Source organism: Nerophis lumbriciformis, linkage group LG04 (assembly GCF_033978685.3).
Source record: "Nerophis lumbriciformis linkage group LG04, RoL_Nlum_v2.1, whole genome shotgun sequence".
Classification (NCBI taxonomy): Eukaryota; Metazoa; Chordata; class Actinopteri; order Syngnathiformes; family Syngnathidae; genus Nerophis; species Nerophis lumbriciformis.
The window spans coordinates 46,120,001-46,143,032 of NC_084551.2; the positions used below are offsets into that span (position 1 = coordinate 46,120,001).

The window sequence follows — 23,032 nt, forward strand, 5'->3', positions numbered from 1 at the left end:
TATTGATGCTGAACATCAATAGTTTTTTTCTGTTAAAAAAAATAGAAAATAAATGCCCTCATTATGTAACGAAAGAAGATCACATCCTAAATAATTGATAAAAACACTTTCAAAAATAAAAGTATGCAGGATCTTGAATATGAACATGTTTTGGAGACCTCTAGTCAACGAGAGAGTTTTAACATTGTTAAAGTGCTTGTTTGATTTGCTGCCTCGATTGTTGTTTATTTTAGTGTTAAAGTAAAACATCACATTATGCCTGTGCTCCTGCTGTCTCCTCTTTGCTTCATATTAGTCAGCGGCTGGTATCCGTCTTAGCATGCTATGTCTTCCTCAGTAACACCTTTAATATTTGTCTCACGAAGATGCAAGGTGTAGTTAGTTCCTGTTAAGACAGCTTTGATTTGACTTTGAGTATAGCTGATAGCGATGGTCGGCGCTCTGGTAGATTTACTATCATGTTTGATCTGTTGCCTTTCTTGGTTAGTGCCCCCCATACGCCTTTTGTACCGCACTGAGATGTACCGTTCCACTACAAAGTATCGCTACAGTATGTGTGTGGAATTTTGGACAACGCTGATGTTGTAATTGTTTCTCTGCAGGGCCTTGGGGGAGGTGCATGGGCAGCGACTGCGGCCCTGGTGGCAGCCAGAGCCGGGCGGTGTGGTGCGCCCACGTGGACGGCTGGACCACGCTTCACACCAACTGCGACCAGGCCCAGCGTCCGTCCAACCAGAGAAACTGCTTCCGCGTGTGCGACTGGCACAAGGACCTTTATGACTGGCGGCTGGGACCCTGGAACGAGTGCTTGTTGGTGTCCGCCAGGGCCTTGGATGCCCCGCGCCTTTTCACCTGTAGCGGAGGCAAAGAGGGCATCCAGACCCGGGAGGTGGGCTGCATACTCAAGTCAGATGGATCTCCAGCCGAGGACGCGATCTGTGAGTACTTTGAGCCTCAGCCCCGCCTGGAGCAGGCCTGCTTGATCCCCTGTCCTCAGGAGTGTGTGGTTTCTGAATATTCTCCGTGGACCTCTTGCTCTAAAACCTGTGGAATCGGCCTCCGGAACCGGGTCAGGAGCATCTTGGTTCCTCCTCTTTATGGAGGAGCCATCTGCCCCAACCTCACTGAGTTCCAGTCATGTAAACCAGGACCTTGCACCGGCCCAGAGGGCATGTACAGCCTCAGGGTCGGGCCCTGGAACCCCTGCATCTTGCCACAGACCCGGACGGTGCGCCAGGCCAAGCGCAGGAAGGGTAAAGGTCAGGGAGGGGACAAAGATCCGGAGACAAGGGAGCTTATCCAAAAGAAACGGACCAGGAACCGCCTAAACCGGCAAGAGAGTTCTTTCTGGGACATCCAGGTGGGCTACCAGACCCGAGACGTCACCTGCATTCACAGAAACAGCAGCTCTGTGGGACGCAGGTACCTCTTTGAACCTTTTATAACCTTATTTGCTGTAGTGTAGACCAAGAGTGTACACAGGTTTTTCAGCGAGGGCCGATTACAAAACAACTATAAATACAGGAGACGCGACACTACCGCATTTTATACGTTAAAAATGTTAAAAACCCATCCAGTGTCGGTCGATATATGCTCGCTAAGCTATTTTAGCATTGTGTTATAACTTATAAAGCATGTTAGTGTAATATCTAATATAATATCTTGTTAATAATCAATTTGTGTTATTTTTACAATATGCCAAGGGCCAATAAGAAACAAAAGATGCGGCCCGAAAATGGTGACTTCTGTTGGAGACAAAAGCAGTGGGACACAGTTTCTAATCAGTGAAATAATCAATTCTAATTTTGATTCCTTAGATTTCCCTGAATCCCAATTTTTCATCTTAACAAGACATTTTGGATAAGTGCATACTTCTTTTCCGTAGTTCTAGTCAGTACTCGAGCAGCAGCATTCATTAGCACCAGTTAGAATGTTTTTTTTAATTTTATTTTTTCATAAATTGGCATGAAGTTGTCTGTCAATAAAGAATTAAAGCTGCGCGCCAGAAATATTCACCCCCGCTATGGACAAAAGTAGTGGGACGCAGCCTCTAATCAACAAAGTTTGAGTTTGGGTTAGTGTCCTTAGGCATCCCTGAATCTTAATTATTCCTCCTTAAGGAGACATTTTGGACAATTGTATTGTTTTTTTTCTCTTAGTTGTAGTCAGCCATCGGGCAGCATCATCAGCTCAGAAGATTTGTTGTGCATATATTGGTCTAAAGTTCTCTCTCAGGTTTGAAGAACAAACAATCGACTTTTGTCGATTTCAAGATCAAACAATATGCTGAGGGCTAATAAAAAAACAGAGAGGTTTTGGGCTGAAAGTAGCCACTGTTATAGATGAAAGTAGTTGGACACAGTTTCTAATCAACTAAATATTCACTTTGATTTGATTCTAATTTGGATTATAGTCCTTAGTTTTCCCTTCATCTTAATCCTTCATTTTAACAAGATATTTTGGACAGTTATATGCTTCTTTTCTTCTTGTTCTAGTCAGGACTCGAGCAGCAGCATCAGTTCAAAGGATTTTTTTTGGTGCATAAATGTGCCTAGAGTTGTCGTCAATTTCAAGAACAAACAATATGCTGAGGGCTTATAACAAACAGGTTTTGGGCCAAAAGTAGCCACTCTTATAGACGAAAGTAATTGGACACAGTTTCTAATCAACTAAATATTCACTTTGATTTGATTCTAATTTGGATTAGAGTCCTTAGTTTTCCCTTAATCTTAATCCTTCATTTTAACAAGATATTTTGGACAGTTATATGGTCCCCCCTCCCCTTCTTGTTCTAGACAGCACTCGAGCAGCAGCATGAGTTCAGATGATTTTTTTGGTGAATAAATGTGCCTAGAGTTATCGTCAATTTCAAGAACAAACAATATGCTGAGGGCTAATAAAAAACAAACTTATTTGTCCGAAAGTAGCCACTGTTGAAGACTAATTAAAAAAAAAAAGAAGAAACGTTTTGGGCCGAAGGTAGCCACTATTATAGATGAAAGTCGTTGGACATATTTTCTAATCAACTAAATTTTCACTTTGATTTTATTCTAATTTGGATCAGAGTCCTTAGTTTTCCCTTAATCTTAATTCTTCATTTTAACAAGATATTTTGGACATTTATATGCTTTTTTCTTCTTGTTCTAGTCAGGACTCGAGCAGCAGCATGAGTTCTGATGATTTTTTTGGTGCATAAATGTGCCTAGAGTTCTCGTCAATTTCAAAAACAAACAATATGCTGAGGGCTAATAAAAAACAGAAAAGTTTTGGGCCGAAAGTAGCCACTATTATAGATGAAAGCAGTTGGACACGGTTTCTAATCAACTAAATATTCACTTTGATTTGATTCTAATTTGGAGCAGAGTCCTTAGTTTTCCCTTAATCTTAATTTTTTATTTTAACAAGATATTTTGGACATTTATATGCTTTTTTTCTTCTTCTTGTTCTAGTCAGCACTCGAGCAACAGCATGAGTCCAGAGGATTTGTTTTGGTGCAAAAATGTGCCCAGAGTTCACATCAATTTCAAGAACAAACAATATGCTGAGGGCTAATAAAAAAAACAGAAACATTTTGGGCCGAAGGTAGCCACTATTATAGATGAAAGTAGTTGGACACATTTTCTAATCAACTAAATATTCACTTTGATTTGATTCTAATTTGGATTAGAGTCCTTAGTTTTCCCTTAATCTTAATCCTTCATTTTAGCAATACATTTTGTACATTTATATGCTTCTTTTCTTCTTGTTCTAGTCAGGACTCGAGCAGCAGCATGAGTTGAGAGGATTTGTTTTGGTGCATAAATGTGCCTAGAGTTCTCATCAATTTTAAGAACAAACAAATGCTGAGGGTTAATAAAAAAAACAGAAACGTTTTGGGCCGAAGGTAGCCACTATTATAGATGAAAGTAGTTGGACACAGTTTCTAATCAACTAAATATTCACTTTGATTTGATTCTAATTTGGATTAGAGTCCTTAGTTTTCCCTTAATCTTAATTCTTCATTTTAACAAGATATTTTGGACAGTTATATGCTTTTTTTCTTCTTCTTGGTCTAGTCAGGACTCGAGCAGCAGCATGAGTTCATAGGTTGTTTTTTTGGTGCATAAATGTGCCTAGAGTTGTCGTCAATTTCAAGAACTAACAATATGCTGAGGACTAATAAAAAACAAAAATGTTTTGGGCTGAAAGTAGCCAGTGTTATAGACGAAAGTAGTTGGACACAGTTTCTAATCAACAAAATATTCACTTTATTTTGATTCTAATTTGGATTAGAGTCCTTAGTTTTTCGTTTATCTTAATTCTTCATTTTAACAAGATATTTTGGACAGTTATATGCTTTTCCCCCCCCCTTTTTGTTCTAGTCAGCACTCGAGCAGCAGCATGAGTTCAGAGGATTTTCTTTGGTGCATAAATGTGCCTAGAGTTGTCGTCAATTTCAAGAACAAACAATATGCTGAGGGCTAATAAAAAAACAGACATGTTTTGGGCTGAAAGTAGCCAGTGTTATAGACGAAAGTAGTTGGACACAGTTTCTAATCAACAAAATATTCACTTTATTTTGATTATAATTTAGATTAGAGTCCTTAGTTTTCCCTTAATCTTAATTCTTCATTTTAACAATATATTTTGGACAGTTATATGCTTTTTTCTTCTTGTTCTAGTCAGGACTCGAGCAGCAGCATGAGTTCAGATGATTTTTTTGGTGCATAAATGTGCCTAGAGTTCTCGTCAATTTCAAGAACAAACAATATGCTGAGGACTAATAAAAACAGAAAAGTTTTGGGCTGAAAGTAGCCACTGTTATAGACAAAAGTAGTTAGTTTCTAATCAACTAAATATTCACTTTGATTTGATTCTATTTTGGATTAGAGTCCTTAGTTTTCCGTTTATCTTAATTCTTCATTTTAACAAGATATTTTGGACACTTATGCTTTTTTTCCCTTCTTCTTCTAGTCAGCACTCGTGCAGCAGCATCAGTTCAGAGGATTTTTTTGGCGCATAGATGTGCCTAGAGTTCTCGTCGATTTAAATATCAAATAATATGACAGTAGTGGGTCACAATTTTGAATCAATGAAGGATTTAATTAAATTCTTAAAGTTGATTTGACCCTTAATCTTAATACTATATCTAAAAAAGATATGTTTTATCCTGGTTCTAGTCAGCACTCAAGCAGCAGTATTCTGTATAAGCTGTTCAATAGCTTGGATTATTTGTTTTCTTTGAATAAATTGGCCTAAAGTTTTCTGTCAGGGTTCAAGATCAAATAAATATGCCGAGGGCCAATAAAGATGGTATGCACAGAAGTATTGAGACATAAACAATCAATGAAAGAATCAGTTTGAGGTTGTCTTAAATGGTCACTAACGCTTTCATGTTTCATCTTTAGTAAGACATTTGAACAATTGTATGCGTCCACCTTTGAGGGAACACTTTAGGGAATACCCTGTTTCTCTTCCTATTGCACAAAGCTAGCTCCATAAAGGCATGATTGGAAGAGTTTGTTGCGGAGTAACTAAATCAGGTACAAACCCCGTTTCCATATGAGTTGGGAAATTGTGTTAGATGTGAATATAAATGGAATACAATGATTTGCAAATCATTTTCAACCCATATTCAATTGAATATGCTACAAAGACAACATATTTGACGTTCAAACTGATAAACTTTTTTTTTTTTTTTTCAAATAATCATTAACTTTAGAATTTGATGCCAGCAACACGTGACAAAGAAGTTGGGAAAGGTGGCAATAAATACTGATAAAGTTGAGGAATGCTCATCAAACACTTATTTGGAACATCCCACAGGTGAACAGGCAAATTGGGAACAGGTGGGTGCCATGATTGGGTATAAAAGTAGATTCCATGAAATGCTCAGTCTTTCACAAACAAGGATGGGGCGAGGGTCACCACTTTGTCAACAAATGTGTGAGCAAATTATTGAACAGTTTAAGAAAAACCTTTCTCAACCAGCTATTGCAAGGAATTTAGGGATTTCATCATCTACGGTTCAGAGAATCTGGAGAAATCACTGCACGTAAGCAGCTAAGCCCGTGACCTTCGATCCCTCAGGCTGTACTGCATCAACAAGCGACATCAGTGTGTAAAGGATATCACCACATGGGCTCAGGAACACTTCAGAAACCCACTGTCAGTAACTACAGTTGGTCGCTACATCTGTAAGTGCAAGTTAAAACTCTCCTATGCAAGGCGAAAACCGTTTATCAACAACACCCAGAAACGCCGTCGGCTTCGCTGGGCCTGAGCTCATCTAAGATGGACTGATACAAAGTGGAAAAGTGTTCTGTGGTCTGACGAGTCCACATTTCAAATTGTTTTTGGAAACTGTGGACGTCGTGTCCTCCGGACCAAAGAGGAAAAGAACCATCCGGATTGTTATAGGCGCAAAGTTGAAAAGCCAGCATGTGTGATGGTATGGGGGTGTATTAGTGCCCAAGACATGGGTAACTTACACATCTGTGAAGGCAACATTAATGCTGAAAGGTACATACAGGTTTTGGAGCAACATATGTTGCCATCCAAGCAACGTTACCATGGACGCCCCTGCTTATTTCAGCAAGACAATGCCAAGCCACGTATTACATCAACGTGGCTTCATAGTAAAAGAGTGCGGATACTAGGCTGGCCTGCCTGTAGTCCAGACCTGTCTCCCATTGAAAATGTGTGGCGCATTATGAAGCCTAAAATACCACAACGAAGACCCCCGGACTGTTGAACAACTTAAGCTGTACATCAAGCAACAATGGGAAAGAATTCCACCTGAGAAGCTTAAAAAATGTGTCTCCTCAGTTCCCAAACGTTTACTGAGTGTTGTTAAAAGGAAAGGCCATGTAACACAGTGGTGAACATGCCCTTTCCCAACTACTTTGGCACGTGTTGCAGCCATGAAATTCTAAGTTAATTATTATTTGCAAAAAAAAATAAAGTTTATGAGTTTGAACTTTAAATATCTTGTCTTTGTAGTGCATTCAATTGAATATGGGTTGAAAAGGATTTGCAAATCATTGTATTCCGTTTATATTTACATTTAACACAATTTCCCAACTCATATGGAAACGTGAAGAAAAATTCCCCCGCAGACACGCCACAGCTTTGTCATCATCCAAGTTGTTGTGTGCAAATAGTTCTGCAGCTCTGCAAGGACTTGCTGGTTATTGTCGTCCAACACGCTGAAGTGAAGCATTTCTTTTGTGGTACATTAAGCCTTCAAGATGAAACATGAGCGTTCAAACAGCCAAAGGGGAAGGGGGTGAAAAATTAGCAGCATGAGAGCATTCATGTGTGATGAGGGAGGCTGTTAAAATCACAGTCATAAAAATATGAAAAAGAGAGCTATCCCAAAAAGTCTAATTAATTGCTATTCTTATTTGTAACAATTCTTACAAAATATAAAAACCCATTTGAATTTTTTTTTTTTTTTTTTTTAAATTTTTTTTATTGAATCTTTCTTGTCCAGACACTCAGGCAAATCATATTGTTGATGGAGATAATCATACCTGCAGTACACATTTACTTTAGAAAAGAGAAGTGTGGGATACTTCTCTTTTTGCCTTATTTGCATTTGACTTTATTAAATGTTTGTGTAGAATTTTATCAAACAAAACCAGTTTTCTTTTAAGTAGTATAGAAATGTATTAGAGCTGTTTAGCTATTTTATGTAGGAATGTACTGTATTTTCCGGACTATAAGGCGCACTTAAAATCTTTTTTTTTTTCTCAAAATTTGACAGTGCGCCTAATGTACGAAATAATTCTGGTTTTACTTACCGACCTCGAATCAATTTTATTTGGTACATGGTGTAATAAGTGTGACCAGTAGATGGCAGTCAAACATAAGAGATACGTGTAGACTGCACGATGATGGCAATATGACTCAAGTAAACAACACCAACATTTTATATGTTCCATTGAAAATATAGAACAGGCGCTTAAAAAATCTGTCAAAATGTTTTAGTACAACTTTGGTAAGCTATGAAGCCGCGCCACTTGATGTGCTTCAACATACGAGTATTATTATGGTGTGTGTATAAGGTAAGGCATATTATCTGGCATTTTGCTTCGCAATATTATGCAAAAGTAACTTTTCTTACCTTCTGGTACCTGCTGATCTGTATTTGGGATCTGCATAAATCCTGAAAAATTGCGCGCATCAGCCTTTGTTGTCCATCGATAACCTTATTTTTTTTCTCTATCTTGTTATGGGACATTCATCCTCCGCTGTTGCCATTTCTAATATAAAGTAGTGTAAAGTTCTTACTTATATCTGTCAGTAAACTCGCCATGAAAGCGCTAAAACATACCGGTGTAGTGAGTTTACATTATTCACCCAAGGAACTTTAGTTATCAGAGAGTTCCGGTTGGACGGTTTTTCACGGGACACATTTCCCGCGTTGTTGTTTGCTGATGAGGAGATGCAGCTCCGGTATTGATTCAACTAAGTCTGAATTCCATTAAAACAATTAGCTCCATCTTTTGACACTTTTTCCACACCCGTCCTTGCACGCTACACGGAAATAAAACCGCCCACAAAACTGCGCATTCGGAAGCGACTGTCAGAAAGCGGCTTGAAGATGATCTGTAAAACATCATCTATGCAACATTTTGACCAAAGAACCACCATTACATGTTATGTAGACCACAAGGAAGTGTTTTCATCCATCCATCCATGTTCTACCGCTTGTCCCTTTCGGGGTCACGGGGGGTGCTGGAGCCTATCTCAGCTGCATTTGGGTGGAAGGCAGGGTACATCCTGGACAAGTCGCCACCTCATCCCAGGGCCAACACAGATAGACAGACAACATTCACACTCACATTCACACACTAGGGCCAATTTAGTGTTGCCAATCAACCTATCCCCAGGTGCATGTCTTTGAAGTGTTTTCAATTTAGAAAAAAAAAAAATATATGATTCCGTTGATGCACCCTATAATCCGTTGCACCATATATATATATATATATATATATATATATATATGTGTGTGTGTGTGTGTGTGTGTGTGTGTATATGTATGTATATGTGTGTAAGTATGTATATGTGTGTGTGTATATATATATATATATATATGTATGTATATATATATATATATATATATATATATATATATATATAATATATAGATAGAATGTTGCTGGGTCGGATTTGGTTTTCCAACAAAACAATCCAATTCCAAAACCAAACCCGACCCAGCAACATTCAGAATAGCAATAAACAGAGCAATTGAGAGGAGACACAAACATGACACAGGACAATCTAAAAGTAGTGAAACAAAAATTAATATTATCAACAGTATTAATATTAGTAACAATTTCAACATAGCAGTGATTAAAAATCCTTCATTGTCATTAGCAATAGGAAGGAGCTGGACGAAGTGGCTGGGGAGATGAAAGTCTGGGCTTCCCTGCTTAGGCTGCTGCCCCCGCGACCCGACCTCGGATAAGCGAAAGAAGATGGATGGATGGATGGATGGGGTCATAATGACAACCGCTGTAAAGCTCCCGTATTAAATTAAAATGATCCAAAAAAAAGTGATTGAAAACCACACTTTGATCAAATGATGGACCAACGAGCATTAGCTAAGATGAAAACAAGAGTCATTAACGTTTTTCTCCATTAATAAAAACATCATACCCCAATCTAAACTTGTATGAACTCCATCCATCCATCCATTTTCTACCGCTTGTCCCTTTTGAAGTCGCGGGGGGTGCTGGAGCCTATCTCAGCTACAATCGGGCGGAAGGCGGGGTACACCCTGGACAAGTCGCCACCTCATCACAGGGCCAACACAGATAGACAAACAACATTCACACTCACATTCACACACTTGGGCCAATTTAGTGTTGCCAATCAACCTATCCCCAGGTGCATGTCTTTGGAGGTGGGAGGAAGCCGGAATACCCGGAGGGAACCCACGCAGTCACGACGAGAACATGCCAACTCCACACAGAAAGATCCCGAGCCCGGGATTGAACTCAGGACTCATTACTGTCTAAACAATAGATACAGTATTCACATTGAGCATAAAGGCTCTGCGGTCTCTGCACAAAGTCGTCAATTTAAGCACAATGGTATCGCATAAACAGTGGGAGAGGTATGGTATGTTCAACAGGAAGTGAACTTGCGTGATGTCACATGAACCGGAAGTAATTGATTCCCCATTTTGCAATTTTTTTTTTTTTTTTTTTTTTTTTTTTTTATGTTTAGAAATTGGATGGATGAAGATGAGCATAAACAAACACACGCACAAATAAAAATAAGCCAGAATAATATTTTATATTTCTTCTGCCAATACATTGTGTGCCTATTTATTTATTTTCCAAAAAATACAAAGATTTTATAAGTACTTTTTTAGCACATTTAACTAACGCGATAATAATAACGTGACATAGATTATTTCATTTGTATTTACTTTTATTTAGCTTAGGTCTTAAAAGTTGACATTCCAATAACAATATAGAAATATAAGAGAAATAGAAGTTTATTAAATTGAAAGGGTGTACTTGCATTTGTATTAAGTACCATTACATCATTGATTAATTTGGTTTCGAAATAATATTGATATATTGTTGTTGTAATGTTGTTGAAATAATGCGGCTGTGGGCGTTTGTACTACATGCATATAAACAGTGTTTAATGATAACTGCTGTAAAACTCCCGACGGTCAGTATTGCTTTATTAAAATTAAAATGATTGAAAAACTGTGATTGAACCACACGTCGATAAACTTATGCACGACTAGCGTTAATTAATGTTGATATTGAAATAATGTAATTGTAATGTTGTAAATATAGGAGAAATATCATGTATTATCATAACATCAGTGGTTATTTAGTCTCAAAATAATGTCGACAAAAATTTGTAGGTACACTGTTGGCGTTAACGCACATTTTATGTGTTTTTACGCATTGAAATCAGAAAGGACGTGCATTTTTGGAAGTCCAACGCGGATTTAAAAAAAAAAAAGTTTTACCGACCCTGCATACTCCGCGTTTTTATTGGTCGTCTTCAAAGTAATGAACTTTCTCATACAATTTCTTGAATTTTGATTCGCCGAAAAGGTTTATCAATGACAAATACTGCCTCAGTTTACACTCAGTTTACCGCGAAGGGCAGTCAAAAGAAATACTTAATGGTAAACACTAAGGTGATTGTAATGTCAACCTTTTTAACTTCATCCTGTGCCATGACTCCAGTAAATGACTTGTTTTAGTCTTTGTGAGTCCATGGAAACTTCACTTTTATCCCCCGCTGGATCGACATTGTTCGAGGATGGAGTTCAAGCTAACCAGCACCCGACCAGACTCCTCCGCCCCAAAAACATACTTTGCAGCTCAACAAACGGGACAAATATGTGCCTTTTGAAGTGTTAATGTGCGAGGAGTGTTCAAAAGGAGTCTTCTCCTAGAGACTCCTTTTGAACACTCCTCGCACATTAAAGTGTTTATTATCTATAGCAGGGTTGTCAAAAGTGTGGCCCACAGCTAGTGTTTTAAAGGCCCACTGCACATTCTAAAAATATTATTATAATAAACAAAAACATAACAAAAGTCAAATAAAAAATCTTACAGGTTAAATGTAATTTAGAAAAAGTTGCAATGTTGACTAATAAAACAAAGCTGTTTTTTTCTTTCAAACTGTCATTGCTCAAAACATAATATTGAATCAAAATCAATGTTTTTTATGAATTATTGACCTATCCAAGGCTCCGATTACTTCACATCAAATATTCCACTTTGAAAAATATTTTTTGCAGAAGATTTTGCATATTTTGTGTTTGCCATAAAAAACATAGTTTTCATTGACAAAAAGGGCAGAAAACAAGCAACCAAAAAAATAACAACTTGGAATTGAGGGATAGATCTGAAGTTGATGTAGACTACATATTTAAGCGTTAAATAAATAATGTATGTATGCCCTGGCACACAATTATCATTTCATGACCGAAGCAAAGAACTTGTTACACTTTTATACTGAAATAAATACACCTACATCTTATTAAATACAAATGTAGAAAAAACTACCCGCAGCGGTAAAGTTTAGATCCATGAAGGATGTCTTAACCAGAGTATGTTCTGGCCACAAAGTTTTTAACCGACATGTTCGTACTAATCTAGCCTCATGTCCGCTAATGCATTGCACATCCGTTTGTCGTATTTTGAACAAAATATGTTTTTCGGACGTCGACGTCAGGAGAAGCAACTCGACGACGAGCAGTGACGTTCTTCCAGTAAAAAAATACAATTTTTAGAGTTCCAAATTTCCTTTTGTCAGTCTCTATAACGAACTTCCGCTCTCAGTTCCTTGGTGATGTAGTTTAAAAAAACAAAAAAACAAAGCAGCACTATGGACTGGACTCTCACACTATTATGTTAGATCCACTATGGACTGGACTCTCACACTATTATGTTAGATCCACCATGGACTGGACTCTCACTATTATGTTAGATCCACTATGGACTGGACTCTCACACTATTATGTTAGATCCACTATGGACTGGACTCTCACTATTATGTTAGATCCACTATGGACTGGACTCTCACACTATTATGTTAGATCCACTATGGACTGGACTCTCACTATTATGTTAGATCCACTATGGACTGGACTCTCACACTATTATGTTAGATCCACTATGGACTGGACTCTCACTATTATGTTAGATCCACTATGGACTGGACTCTCACACTATTATGTTAGATCCACTATGGACTGGACTTTCACTATTATGTTAGCTCCACTATGGACTGGACTTTCACAATATAATGCTAGATCCACCCGACGTCCATTGCACCGGTCGCCCTATAGGGGGAAGGGTCACCCAGGGTCACCCACATATGCGGCCCTCTCCAAGGTTTCATTGTCATCCCACTGGTTTGAGTTGTTCCTTGCCCTGATGTTGGATCTGAACCGAGGATGTCGCTGTGGCTTGTGCAGCACTCTGAGACACTTGTGATTTAGGGCTATTTAAAGGCCTACTGAAACCCACTACTACCGACCACGCAGTCTGATAGTTTATACATCAATGATGAAATCTTAACATTGCAACACATGCCAATACGGCCGGGTTAGCTTACTAAAGTGCAATTTTAAATTTTGCTCAAAATATCCTGCTGAAAACGTCTCGGTATGATGACGCCCGCACGTGACGTCACGGATTGTAGAGGACATTTTGGGACAGCATGGTGGCCAGCTATTAAGTCGTCTGTTTTCATCGCAAAATTCCACAGTATTCTGGACATCTGTGTTGGTGAATCTTTTGCAATTTGTTCAATGAACAATGGAGACAGCAAAGAAGAAAGCTGTAGGTGGGAAGCGGTGTATTGCGGGCGGCTGCAGCAACACAAACACAGCCGGTGTTTCATTGTTTACATTCCCGGAAGATGACAGTCAAGCTTTACCATTGGCCTGTGGAGAACTGGGACAACAGAGACTCTTACCAGGAGGACTTTGAGTTGGATGCGCAGACGCGGTACCGTGAGTACGCATGCAGCTGCGGCTTCCAAACATTTGATCGCTTGCCTGTACGTGGTTGCCGCTATGTGCATGTCACGTACGTAACTTTGGGGACTTTGGGGAAATATATGTGCTGTATGAACTTTGGGGAGGTGAACGGTACTTTGGGCTGTGGGATTGAGTGTGTTGTGCAGGTGTTTGAGTTGTATTGGCGGGTTATATGGACGGGAGGGGGGAGGTGTTTGTTATGCGGGATTAATTTGTGGCATATTAAATATAAGCCTGGTTGTGTTGTGGCTAATAGAGTATATATATATATGTCTTGTGTTTATTTACTGTTTTAGTCATTCCCAGCTGAATATCAGGTCCCACCCGCCTCTCACAGCATCTTCCCTATCTGAATCGCTCCCACTGCCCTCTAGTCCTTCACTCTCACTTTCCTCATCCACGAATCTTTCATCCTCGCTCAAATTAATGGGGAAATCGTTGCTTTCTCGATCCAAATCGCTCTCGCTGCTGGTGGCCATGATTGTAAACAATGTGCAGATGTGAGGAGCTCCACAACCTGTGACGTCACGCGCATATCGTCTGCTACTTCCGGTAGAGGCAAGGCTTTTTTTATCAGCGACCAAAAGTTGCAAACTTTATCGTCGATGTTCTCTACTAAATCCTTTCAGCAAAAATATGGCAATATCGCGAAATGATCAAGTATGACACATAGAATGGACCTGCTATCCCCGTTTAAATAAGAAAATCGCATTTCAGTAGGGCTTTAAATAAACATTGATTGATGACCAGCGAAAGTTCCAAGGAGAAGCCAAGGCTTAAACTCTTTTTCTCGTTCAAGTCTCCTGATTGGGAAGACCTACTCGCAGTTTTCTGTTTCATTTTTAAAATCATTGAAGTTGTTAACACAACAGTGAAGCCCTTGCCTGTACCCAACCCTGATCTTGGTGTAGCATTACACCAATATTTAGAAGAAATGCACGTCATTGACATAAACCAAGTTGATTATAAAGGACCGTTGCCGTTTCATGCTCCGTTTTTTTCGACTGGCAGAACTTCCACTGTCACTCCATTTCTCCAGAACAAGTTTTTGGCTCTCACTTTAATCTCCAAGAAAAGCATGTGAGCCAGCCTCCGTTCGCGCGTCCCCCGCCGGTGGATGATTTGATGTATAATGCACTAAACGTGTTCATTAAAGTTTTGTCGGCTCGCTGGCGACGCCCATCAGATCTTTCAGAGGAACCAGCAGAACAACTGGCGCAGCCCTCAGGTCCATTAATATTCATCTCGCCTTGTTTATTTCACCGTCTGAAATATTCATCCTTGTTTTTTTTTACCAACTTTAGCAAAAAGTGGAGCAAAGTCGCTGGTGGTGTCTGAGCTTTTTTTTGGCTTCCTTCCTTTTGTTTGAGGAGAGCGTGTTCTCATCATGTCCCACCTGGAGGACGTCCACATACGTCTCACGGTGCCGCAGATCAGATCAGCCAATTCCTAAAAGTATAGCAGATTTCTTAAAACAACAGTGCACTTTTCTAATGTGGCGGATATTTGACCTAAAGGATGTCCCTAAAAACAGAGGAATGCACCTGGTTCTGAAGTACCATAGTGTTCCTGTAATCGAGGATCTTTTACTTTGACGTTTTTGCTAGCGATGTCCGATAATATCGGACTGCCGATATTATCGGCAGATAAATGCTTTAAAATGTAATATCGGAAATTATCGGTTTCAAAATTATCGGTATCGGTTTCGGACTTTTTAAAACGCTGCCGTGTACACGGACGTAGGGAGAAGTACAGAGCGCCAATAAACCTTAAACGCACTGCCTTTGCGTGCCGGCCCAATCACATAATATCTACGGCTTTTCACACACACAAGTGAATGCAATTCATACTTGGTCAACAGCCATACAGGTCACACTGAGGGTGGCCGTATAAACAACTTTAACACTGTTACAAATATGCACCACACTGTGAACCCACACCAAACACGAATGAAAAACATATTTTTGGAGAAGATCCGCACCGTAACACAACAGAAACACATCAGAACAAATACCCAGAACCCCTTGCAGCACTAAGTCTTCCGGGACGCTACAATATATACCCCCCGCCCACCTCAACCTCCTCATGCTCTCTCAGGGAGAGCATGTCCCAAATTCCAAGCTGCTGTTTGGAGGTATGTTAAAAACAATAATGCACTTTGTGACTTCAATAATAAATATGGTAGTGCCATTTTGGCATTTTTTTCCCATAACTTGAGTTGATTTATTTTGGAAAACCTTGTTACATTGTTTAATGCATCCAGCGGGGCATCACAACAAAATTAGGCATAATAATGTGTTAATTCCACAACTGTATGTATCGGTTGATATCGGAATCGGAAGTTAAGAGTTGGACAATATCGGAATATCTGATATCGGCAAAAAAGCCATTATCGGACATCTCTAGGTTTTGCAGGAGATTCCTGAAAACAGCAGAGCACACCTGTTATATATAGAAGATGCATTTTGCAGTTACACCTTAAAGAAGGAAGAAGACTCCTGGTAATTGTAGCATACTTGCCAACCCTCCCGGATTTTCCGGGAGACTCACGAAATTCAGCGCCTCTCCCGAAAACCTCCCGGGACAAATTTTCTCCCGAAAATCTCCCGAAATTCAGGCAGAGCTGGAGGCCACGCCCCCTCCAGCTCCATGCGGACCTGAGTGACGTGTCAACAGCCTGTTTTCACGTCCGCTTTCCCAGAATATAAACAGCGTGCCTGCCCAATCACCTTATAACTGTAGAATGATAAAGGGCGAGTTCTTGGTTTCTTATGTGGGTTTATTGTTAGGCAGTTTCATTAACGTCCTCCCAGCGCGGCAACAACACACAACAACAGCAGTCACGTTTTCGTCTACCGTAAAGCAGTTTGTCTGCCGTAAACAGCAATGTTGTGACACTCTTAAACAGGACAATACTGCCATCTACTGTACATGCATATGTGACAATAACATCTAGGGCTTTTAGAGAGTGCAGTGCACAAGTGCACACACAACAAGGAGACGAAGCAGAATGCATCATCAGAGAGGGTGTTCAGCATGGTTAGAAAAATAGTGACAGAGAATACAACAAGAATGGACAATTCAACCCTTAACTCAACAATGAGTAGATGAGTGTTATGTGTGTGTATACGTGTAAATAAATGAACACTGAAATTCAAGTATTTCTCTTATTTATATATATGTGTGTGTATATGTATATATATATATATATATATATATATATATATACATACAGGTAAAAACCAGTAAATTAGAATATTTTGAAAAACTTGATTTATTTCAGTAATTGCATTCAAAAGGTGTAACTTGTACATTATATTTATTTATTGCACACAGACTGATGCATTCAAATGTTTATTTCATTTAATTTTGATGATTTGAAGTGGCAACAAATGAAAATCCAAAATTCCGTGTGTCACAAAATTAGAATATTACTTAAGGCTAATACAAAAAAGGGATTTTTAGAAATGTTGGCCAACTGAAAAGTATGAAAATGAAAAATATGAGCATGTACAATACTCAATACTTGGTTGGAGCTCCTTTTGCCTCAATTACTGCGTTAATGCGGCGTGGCATGGAGTCGATGAGTTTCTGGCACTGCTCAGGTGTTATGAGAGCCCAGGTTGCTCTGATAGTGGCCTTCAACTCTTCTGCGTTTTTGGGTCTGGCATTCTGCATCTTCCTTTTCACAATACCCCACAGATTTTCTATGGGGCTAAGGTCAGGGGAGTTGGCGGGCCAATTTAGAACAGAAATACCATGGTCCGTAAACCAGGCACGGGTAGATTTTGCGCTGTGTGCAGGCGCCAAGTCCTGTTGGAACTTGAAATCTCCATCTCCATAGAGCAGGTCAGCAGCAGGAAGCATGAAGTGCTCTAAAACTTGCTGGTAGACGGCTGCGTTGACCCTGGATCTCAGGAAACAGAGTGGACCGACACCAGCAGATGACATGGCACCCCAAACCATCACTGATGGTGGAAACTTTACACTAGACTTCAGGCAACGTGGATCCTGTGCCTCTCCTGTCTTCCTCCAGACTCTGGGACCTCGATTTCCAAAGGAAATGCAAAATTTGCATGGTTGGGTGATGGTTTGGGGTGCCATGTCATCTGCTGGTGTCGGTCCACTCTGTTTCCTGAGATCCAGGGTCAACGCAGCCGTCTACCAGCAAGTTTTAGAGCACTTCATGCTTCCTGCTGCTGACCTGCTCTATGGAGATGGAGATTTCAAGTTCCAACAGGACTTGGCGCCTGCACACAGCGCAAAATCTACCCGTGCCTGGTTTACGGACCATGGTATTTCTGTTCTAAATTGGCCCGCCAACTCCCCTGACCTTAGCCCCATAGAAAATCTGTGGGGTATTGTGAAAAGGAAGATGCAGAATGCCAGACCCAAAAACGCAGAAGAGTTGAAGGCCACTATCAGAGCAACCTGGGCTCTCATAACACCTGAGCAGTGCCAGAAACTCATCGACTCCATGCCACGCCGCATTAACGCAGTAATTGAGGCAAAAGGAGCTCCAACCAAGTATTGAGTATTGTACATGCTCATATTTTTCATTTTCATACTTTTCAGTTGGCCAACATTTCTAAAAATCCCTTTTTTGTATTAGCCTTAAGTAATATTCTAATTTTGTGACACACGGAATTTTGGATTTTTATTTGTTGCCACTTCAAATCATGAAAATTAAATGAAATAAACATTTGAATGCATCAGTCTGTGTGCAATGAATAAATATAATGTACAAGTTACACCTTTTGAATGCAATTACTGAAATAAATCAAGTTTTTCAAAATATTCTAATTTACTGGCTTTTACCTGTATATGTGTATATATATATATGTATATGTGTATATATATATATGTATATGTGTATATATATATATATGTATATGTGTATATGTGTATATATATATATGTATATGTGTATATATATATATATATATATATATATATATATATATATATATATATGAAATACTTGACTTGGTGAATTCTAGCTGTAAATATACTCCTCCCGTCTTAACCACGCCCCCCCAACCACGCCCCCCCGACCCCCCTCACCTCCCGAAATGGGAGGTCTCAAGGTTGGCAAGTATGAATTGTAGACAATCTTTAACTAGCATAAACCTAGTGCTTCTTTGTCCTAATTTCTGACTTCATGAACCATATTTGTGACTGTCACTTGGTGAAGTCAAAGGTTTATGATTTGACAAAGTTTTGCACTGACATTATATACAAATCTAAACAGTTCCCGCTATTTTGTGAACTTCCGGTCCCTTGCATTAAGACTGACCTTATATTTTCTTAACAAGTCACACATGTAAATGCTAGTCATGCCAATAGCTAGCATGCGAACCAAAATTAACAAAGTAAGTACAAAAAGTGTCTCTTTATCACAGGCACAAGACATTGATACAACGTTGATTATACATACATGTCCTTTAAAACGGACTTTGAAACAGTGTTGCAAAATAGTTGTATTTGTAAATTGAGACATTGATGTCAAACGTTGGATCCACGTTGTTGGTTGGGAAATGACCAAATTTCAAAGGTCAAATCAACATCACAACATGACATTTAATAAACGTTGTCAAAAAGCATGTTGTTTCAACGTTGTGTTTGTGTTGTAGAATATTGGTTGGTAAATGACCAAAATTCAAAGGTCAAAACGTCAGAACCCAACATTGATTAAACGTGGTCAAAAAGCATGTTGTTCCAACGTTATGTTTGTGTTGCTCAATGTCAGGACCTAATTCAACAAGTTCTCAACGTTGTTTTGATGTCTTGTGCCTGCTGGGATGCCAAGTATATATTTGCGTTTTTATAAGAACACAATCAGAATCAAAAAACATGCAAATGAGAGGTGCACAAATATACATATATACATATATAAATTAAATAGAGTGATGAAGTGATTGGAGCACATACTTGTTGGTCACAAAAAACATTCATGAAGTTTGGTTCTTTTATGAATTTTTTAGGTCTACTGAAAATGTGACCAAATCTGCTGGGTCAAAAGTATACATACAGAAAAGTTAATATTTGGTTACATGTCCCTTGGCAAGTTTCACTGCAATAGGTGCTTTTGGCAGCCATCCACAAGCTTCTGGCAAGCTTCTGGTTTAATTTTTGACCACTCCTCTTGAAAAAATTGGTGCAGTTCAGCTAAATTTATTGGTTTTCTGACATGGACTTGTTTCTTCAGCATTGTCCACATGTTCTCAATGGGGTTGAAGTCAGGACTTTGGGAAGGACATTCTAAAACCTTGATTCTGGCCTGATTTAGCCTTTTCTTTACCACTTTTGCCGTGTGTTTGGGGTCGTTGTCTTGTTGGAACACCCAACTGCGCCCAAGACCCAACCTCCGGGCTGATGATTTTAGGTTGTCCTGAAGAATTTGGAGGTAATCCTCCTTTTTCATTGTCCCATTTACGCTCTTTAAAGCACCAATTCCATTGGCAGCAAAACAGGCCCAGAACATAATACTATCACCACCATGCTTGGCGGTAGACATGGTGTTCCTGGGATTAAAGGCCTCACCTTTTCTCCTCCAAACATATTGCTGGGTATTGTGGCCAAACAGCTCAATTTTTGTTTCATTTGACCACAGAAATTTCCTCCAGAAGATCTTGTCTTTGTCCATGTGATCAGCAGCAAACTTTAGACGAGCCTTAAGGTGTCGCTTGTGGAGCAAGGGCTTCCTTCTTGCATAGTAGCCTCTCAGTCCATATGGATACAAAACACGCTTGCCTTTGGAGAGACCTGTGTTCCAGCATCTTCCAATTCATTGCAGACCAGCTTTTTGGTGGTTGTAGGTTGACTCTTGATCATCCTGACCAATTTTCTCTCAGCAGCAGATTATAGCTTGCATTTTCTTCCTGATCATGGCAGTGACAAAACTGTGCCACACACTTTATAGTTGCGAACAATTGTCTGCACAGTTGCTCTTGGGACCATAAGCTGCTTTGAAATGGCTCCAAGTGACTTTCCTGACTTGTTCAAGTCAATGATTAGTTTTTTCAGATCTGTGCTGAGTTTCTATGACTTTCCCTTTGTAACCAAGTCTAATGACTGCATCACATGATGAGACCTATTTAAATGGGCTCAGAAAAGTCAGTGTCGTCAATCCTAATCACTCACATGAAATTAAGAGGCCATGCCATGAAGCTAATTTGATTTGATTTTAACTTTTCTACGTCACCAAAATTGATAATGTATGTTGCTGTATGTATACTTTTGACCCAGCAGATTTGGTCACATTTTCAGTAGACCCATAATAATTTTCATAAAAGAACTAAACTTCATGAATACTTTTTGTGACCAACAAGTATGTGCTCCAATCACTCTATCACAAAAAAATTAAGATTTGTAGAAATTATTGGAAACTCAAGACAGCCATGACATTATGTTCTTTACAAGTGTATGTAAACTTTTGACCACGATTATATATATGTATGTGTGTGTGTGTGTACAAGATTTCATTTTTAAAAAGACTTACCGTATTTTCCGGACCGAAGGGCGCACCGGATTATAAGGCGCACTGCCGATGAATGGTCTATTTTTTATATATTTTTTTTCATATATAAGGCGCACCGGATTATAGGGCGCATTAAAGGAGTCATATTATTTATTTATCTTTCTAAATGTAAAACACTTCCTTGTGGTCTACATAACATGTAGTGGTGGTTCTTTAGTCAAAATGTTGCATAGATTATGTTTTATAGATCATCTTCAAGCCGCTTTCTGACAGTCGCTTCAGGATGCGCCGTTTTGTGGGCGGTCTTGTTTACGTGGCTCACCTTCGGCAGCGTCTTCTCCCCGTCATCTTTGTTGTAGCGGTGTAGCGTGCAAGGACGGGAGTGGAAGAAGTGTCAAAAGATGGAGCTAACTGTTTTAATGACATTCAGACTTTACTTCAATCAATAACGGAGCAGCATCTCCTCATCCGGAAACAACAACACCGGAAATGTGTCCCGCGAAAAACCGTCCGACCGGAACTCTAATAACTAAAGTTCCTTGGGTGAACAATTTAAACTCACTACACCGGTATGTTTTAGCACTTTCATGGCGAGTTTACTGACAGATATAAGTAAGAACTTTACACTACTTTATATTAGAAATGGCAACAGTGGAGGATGAATGTCCCATAACAAGAAGATAGAGGGGAAAAAAGAAGCTTATCGACTATGGTGTCGGCACGGACTACAAAGGCGGATGCGTGCAATTTTTCAAGATTCATGCAGATCCCAAATACAGATCTGCAGGTACCAAACGGTAAGAAAAGTTGCTTTTGCATAATATTGCGAAACAAAAAGCCAGATAGTGTCTTACCTTATACGCACACCATAATAGTACTTGTATGTTAAAGCACATCAAACAGTGCAGCCTACACTAACCTCTTATGTTTGACTGCCATCTACTGGTCACACTTATCATTACGCCATGTGTCAAATAAAATTGCTTCAAGGTGGGATTGAGTGACCAAATGTGTTTCTTACATTAGGCGCACCGGCTTACAAGGCGCACTGGCGAGTTTTGAGGGGGGAAAAAAAGATTTTAAGTGCGCCTTATAGTCCGGAAGATACGGTATTTAGGCCATCTCCCAGCAACCAGAAGGACCTTTCCTATCCTGTAACCTGTTATGAGAAAGTTTCATTATAATTGTTAGAGATGTCCGATAATGGCTTTTTTGCCGATATCCGATATTCCCATTTTGTCCAACTCTTAATTACCGATACCGATATCAACCGATACCGATAAATACAGTCGTGGAATTAACACATTATTAGGCCTAATTTTGTTGTGATGCCCCGCTGGATGCATTAAACAATGTAACAAGGTTTTCCAAAATAAATCCACTCAAGTTATGGAAAAAAATGCAAACATTGGCACTGCCATATGTATTATTGAAGTCACAAAGTGCATTATTTTTTTTAACATGCCTCAAAACAGCAGCTCGGAATTTGGGACATGCTCTCCCTGAGAGAGCATGAGGAGGTTGAGGTGGGAGGGGTTGGGGGGAGGGGGCTGGGTGGGGGTGTAGGGGGTAGGGGGTAGCGGGGGGTGCATATTGTAGCGTCCCGGAAGAGTTAGTGCTGCAAGGGGTTCTGGGTATTTGTTCTGTTGTGTTTATGTTGTGTTACGGTGCGGATGTTCTCCCGAAATGTTTTTTTCATTCTTGTTCGGTGTGGGTTCACAGTGTGGCACATATTTGTAACAGTGTTAAAGTTGTTTATACGGCCACCCTCAGTGTGACCTGTATGGCTGTTGACCAAGTATGCATGCATTCACTTGTGTGTGTGAAAAGCTGTAGATATTATGTGACTGGGCCGGCACGCAAAGGCAGTGCCTTTAAGGGTTTTTTTTAAAATTATTTTAAACAACATAAAAAACACAAGATACACTTACTGTTGTGGAGAGTTATAAAGGACTGTATGGTTCTATAAAGGTAGTCTCATTCGCCCCCGGGGTGTCGGTCAGGACACAATGGACAGGACAGTTCGTTTGGCATAG

General features: G+C 39.6%; 1 protein-coding gene across 1 annotated transcript in view; it reads left to right on the forward strand.

The window, feature by feature from the left end:
- The window catches only part of thsd7ab (thrombospondin, type I, domain containing 7Ab), a 671,822-nt gene that overhangs the window by 216,137 nt on the left and 432,653 nt on the right, over nucleotides 1-23,032 (forward strand). The window contains exon 2 of the mRNA XM_061956418.2: nucleotides 603-1,422. Within this exon, the coding sequence (XP_061812402.2) occupies nucleotides 603-1,422 (820 nt within the window). The remainder of the gene's footprint in view (nucleotides 1-602; nucleotides 1,423-23,032) is intronic.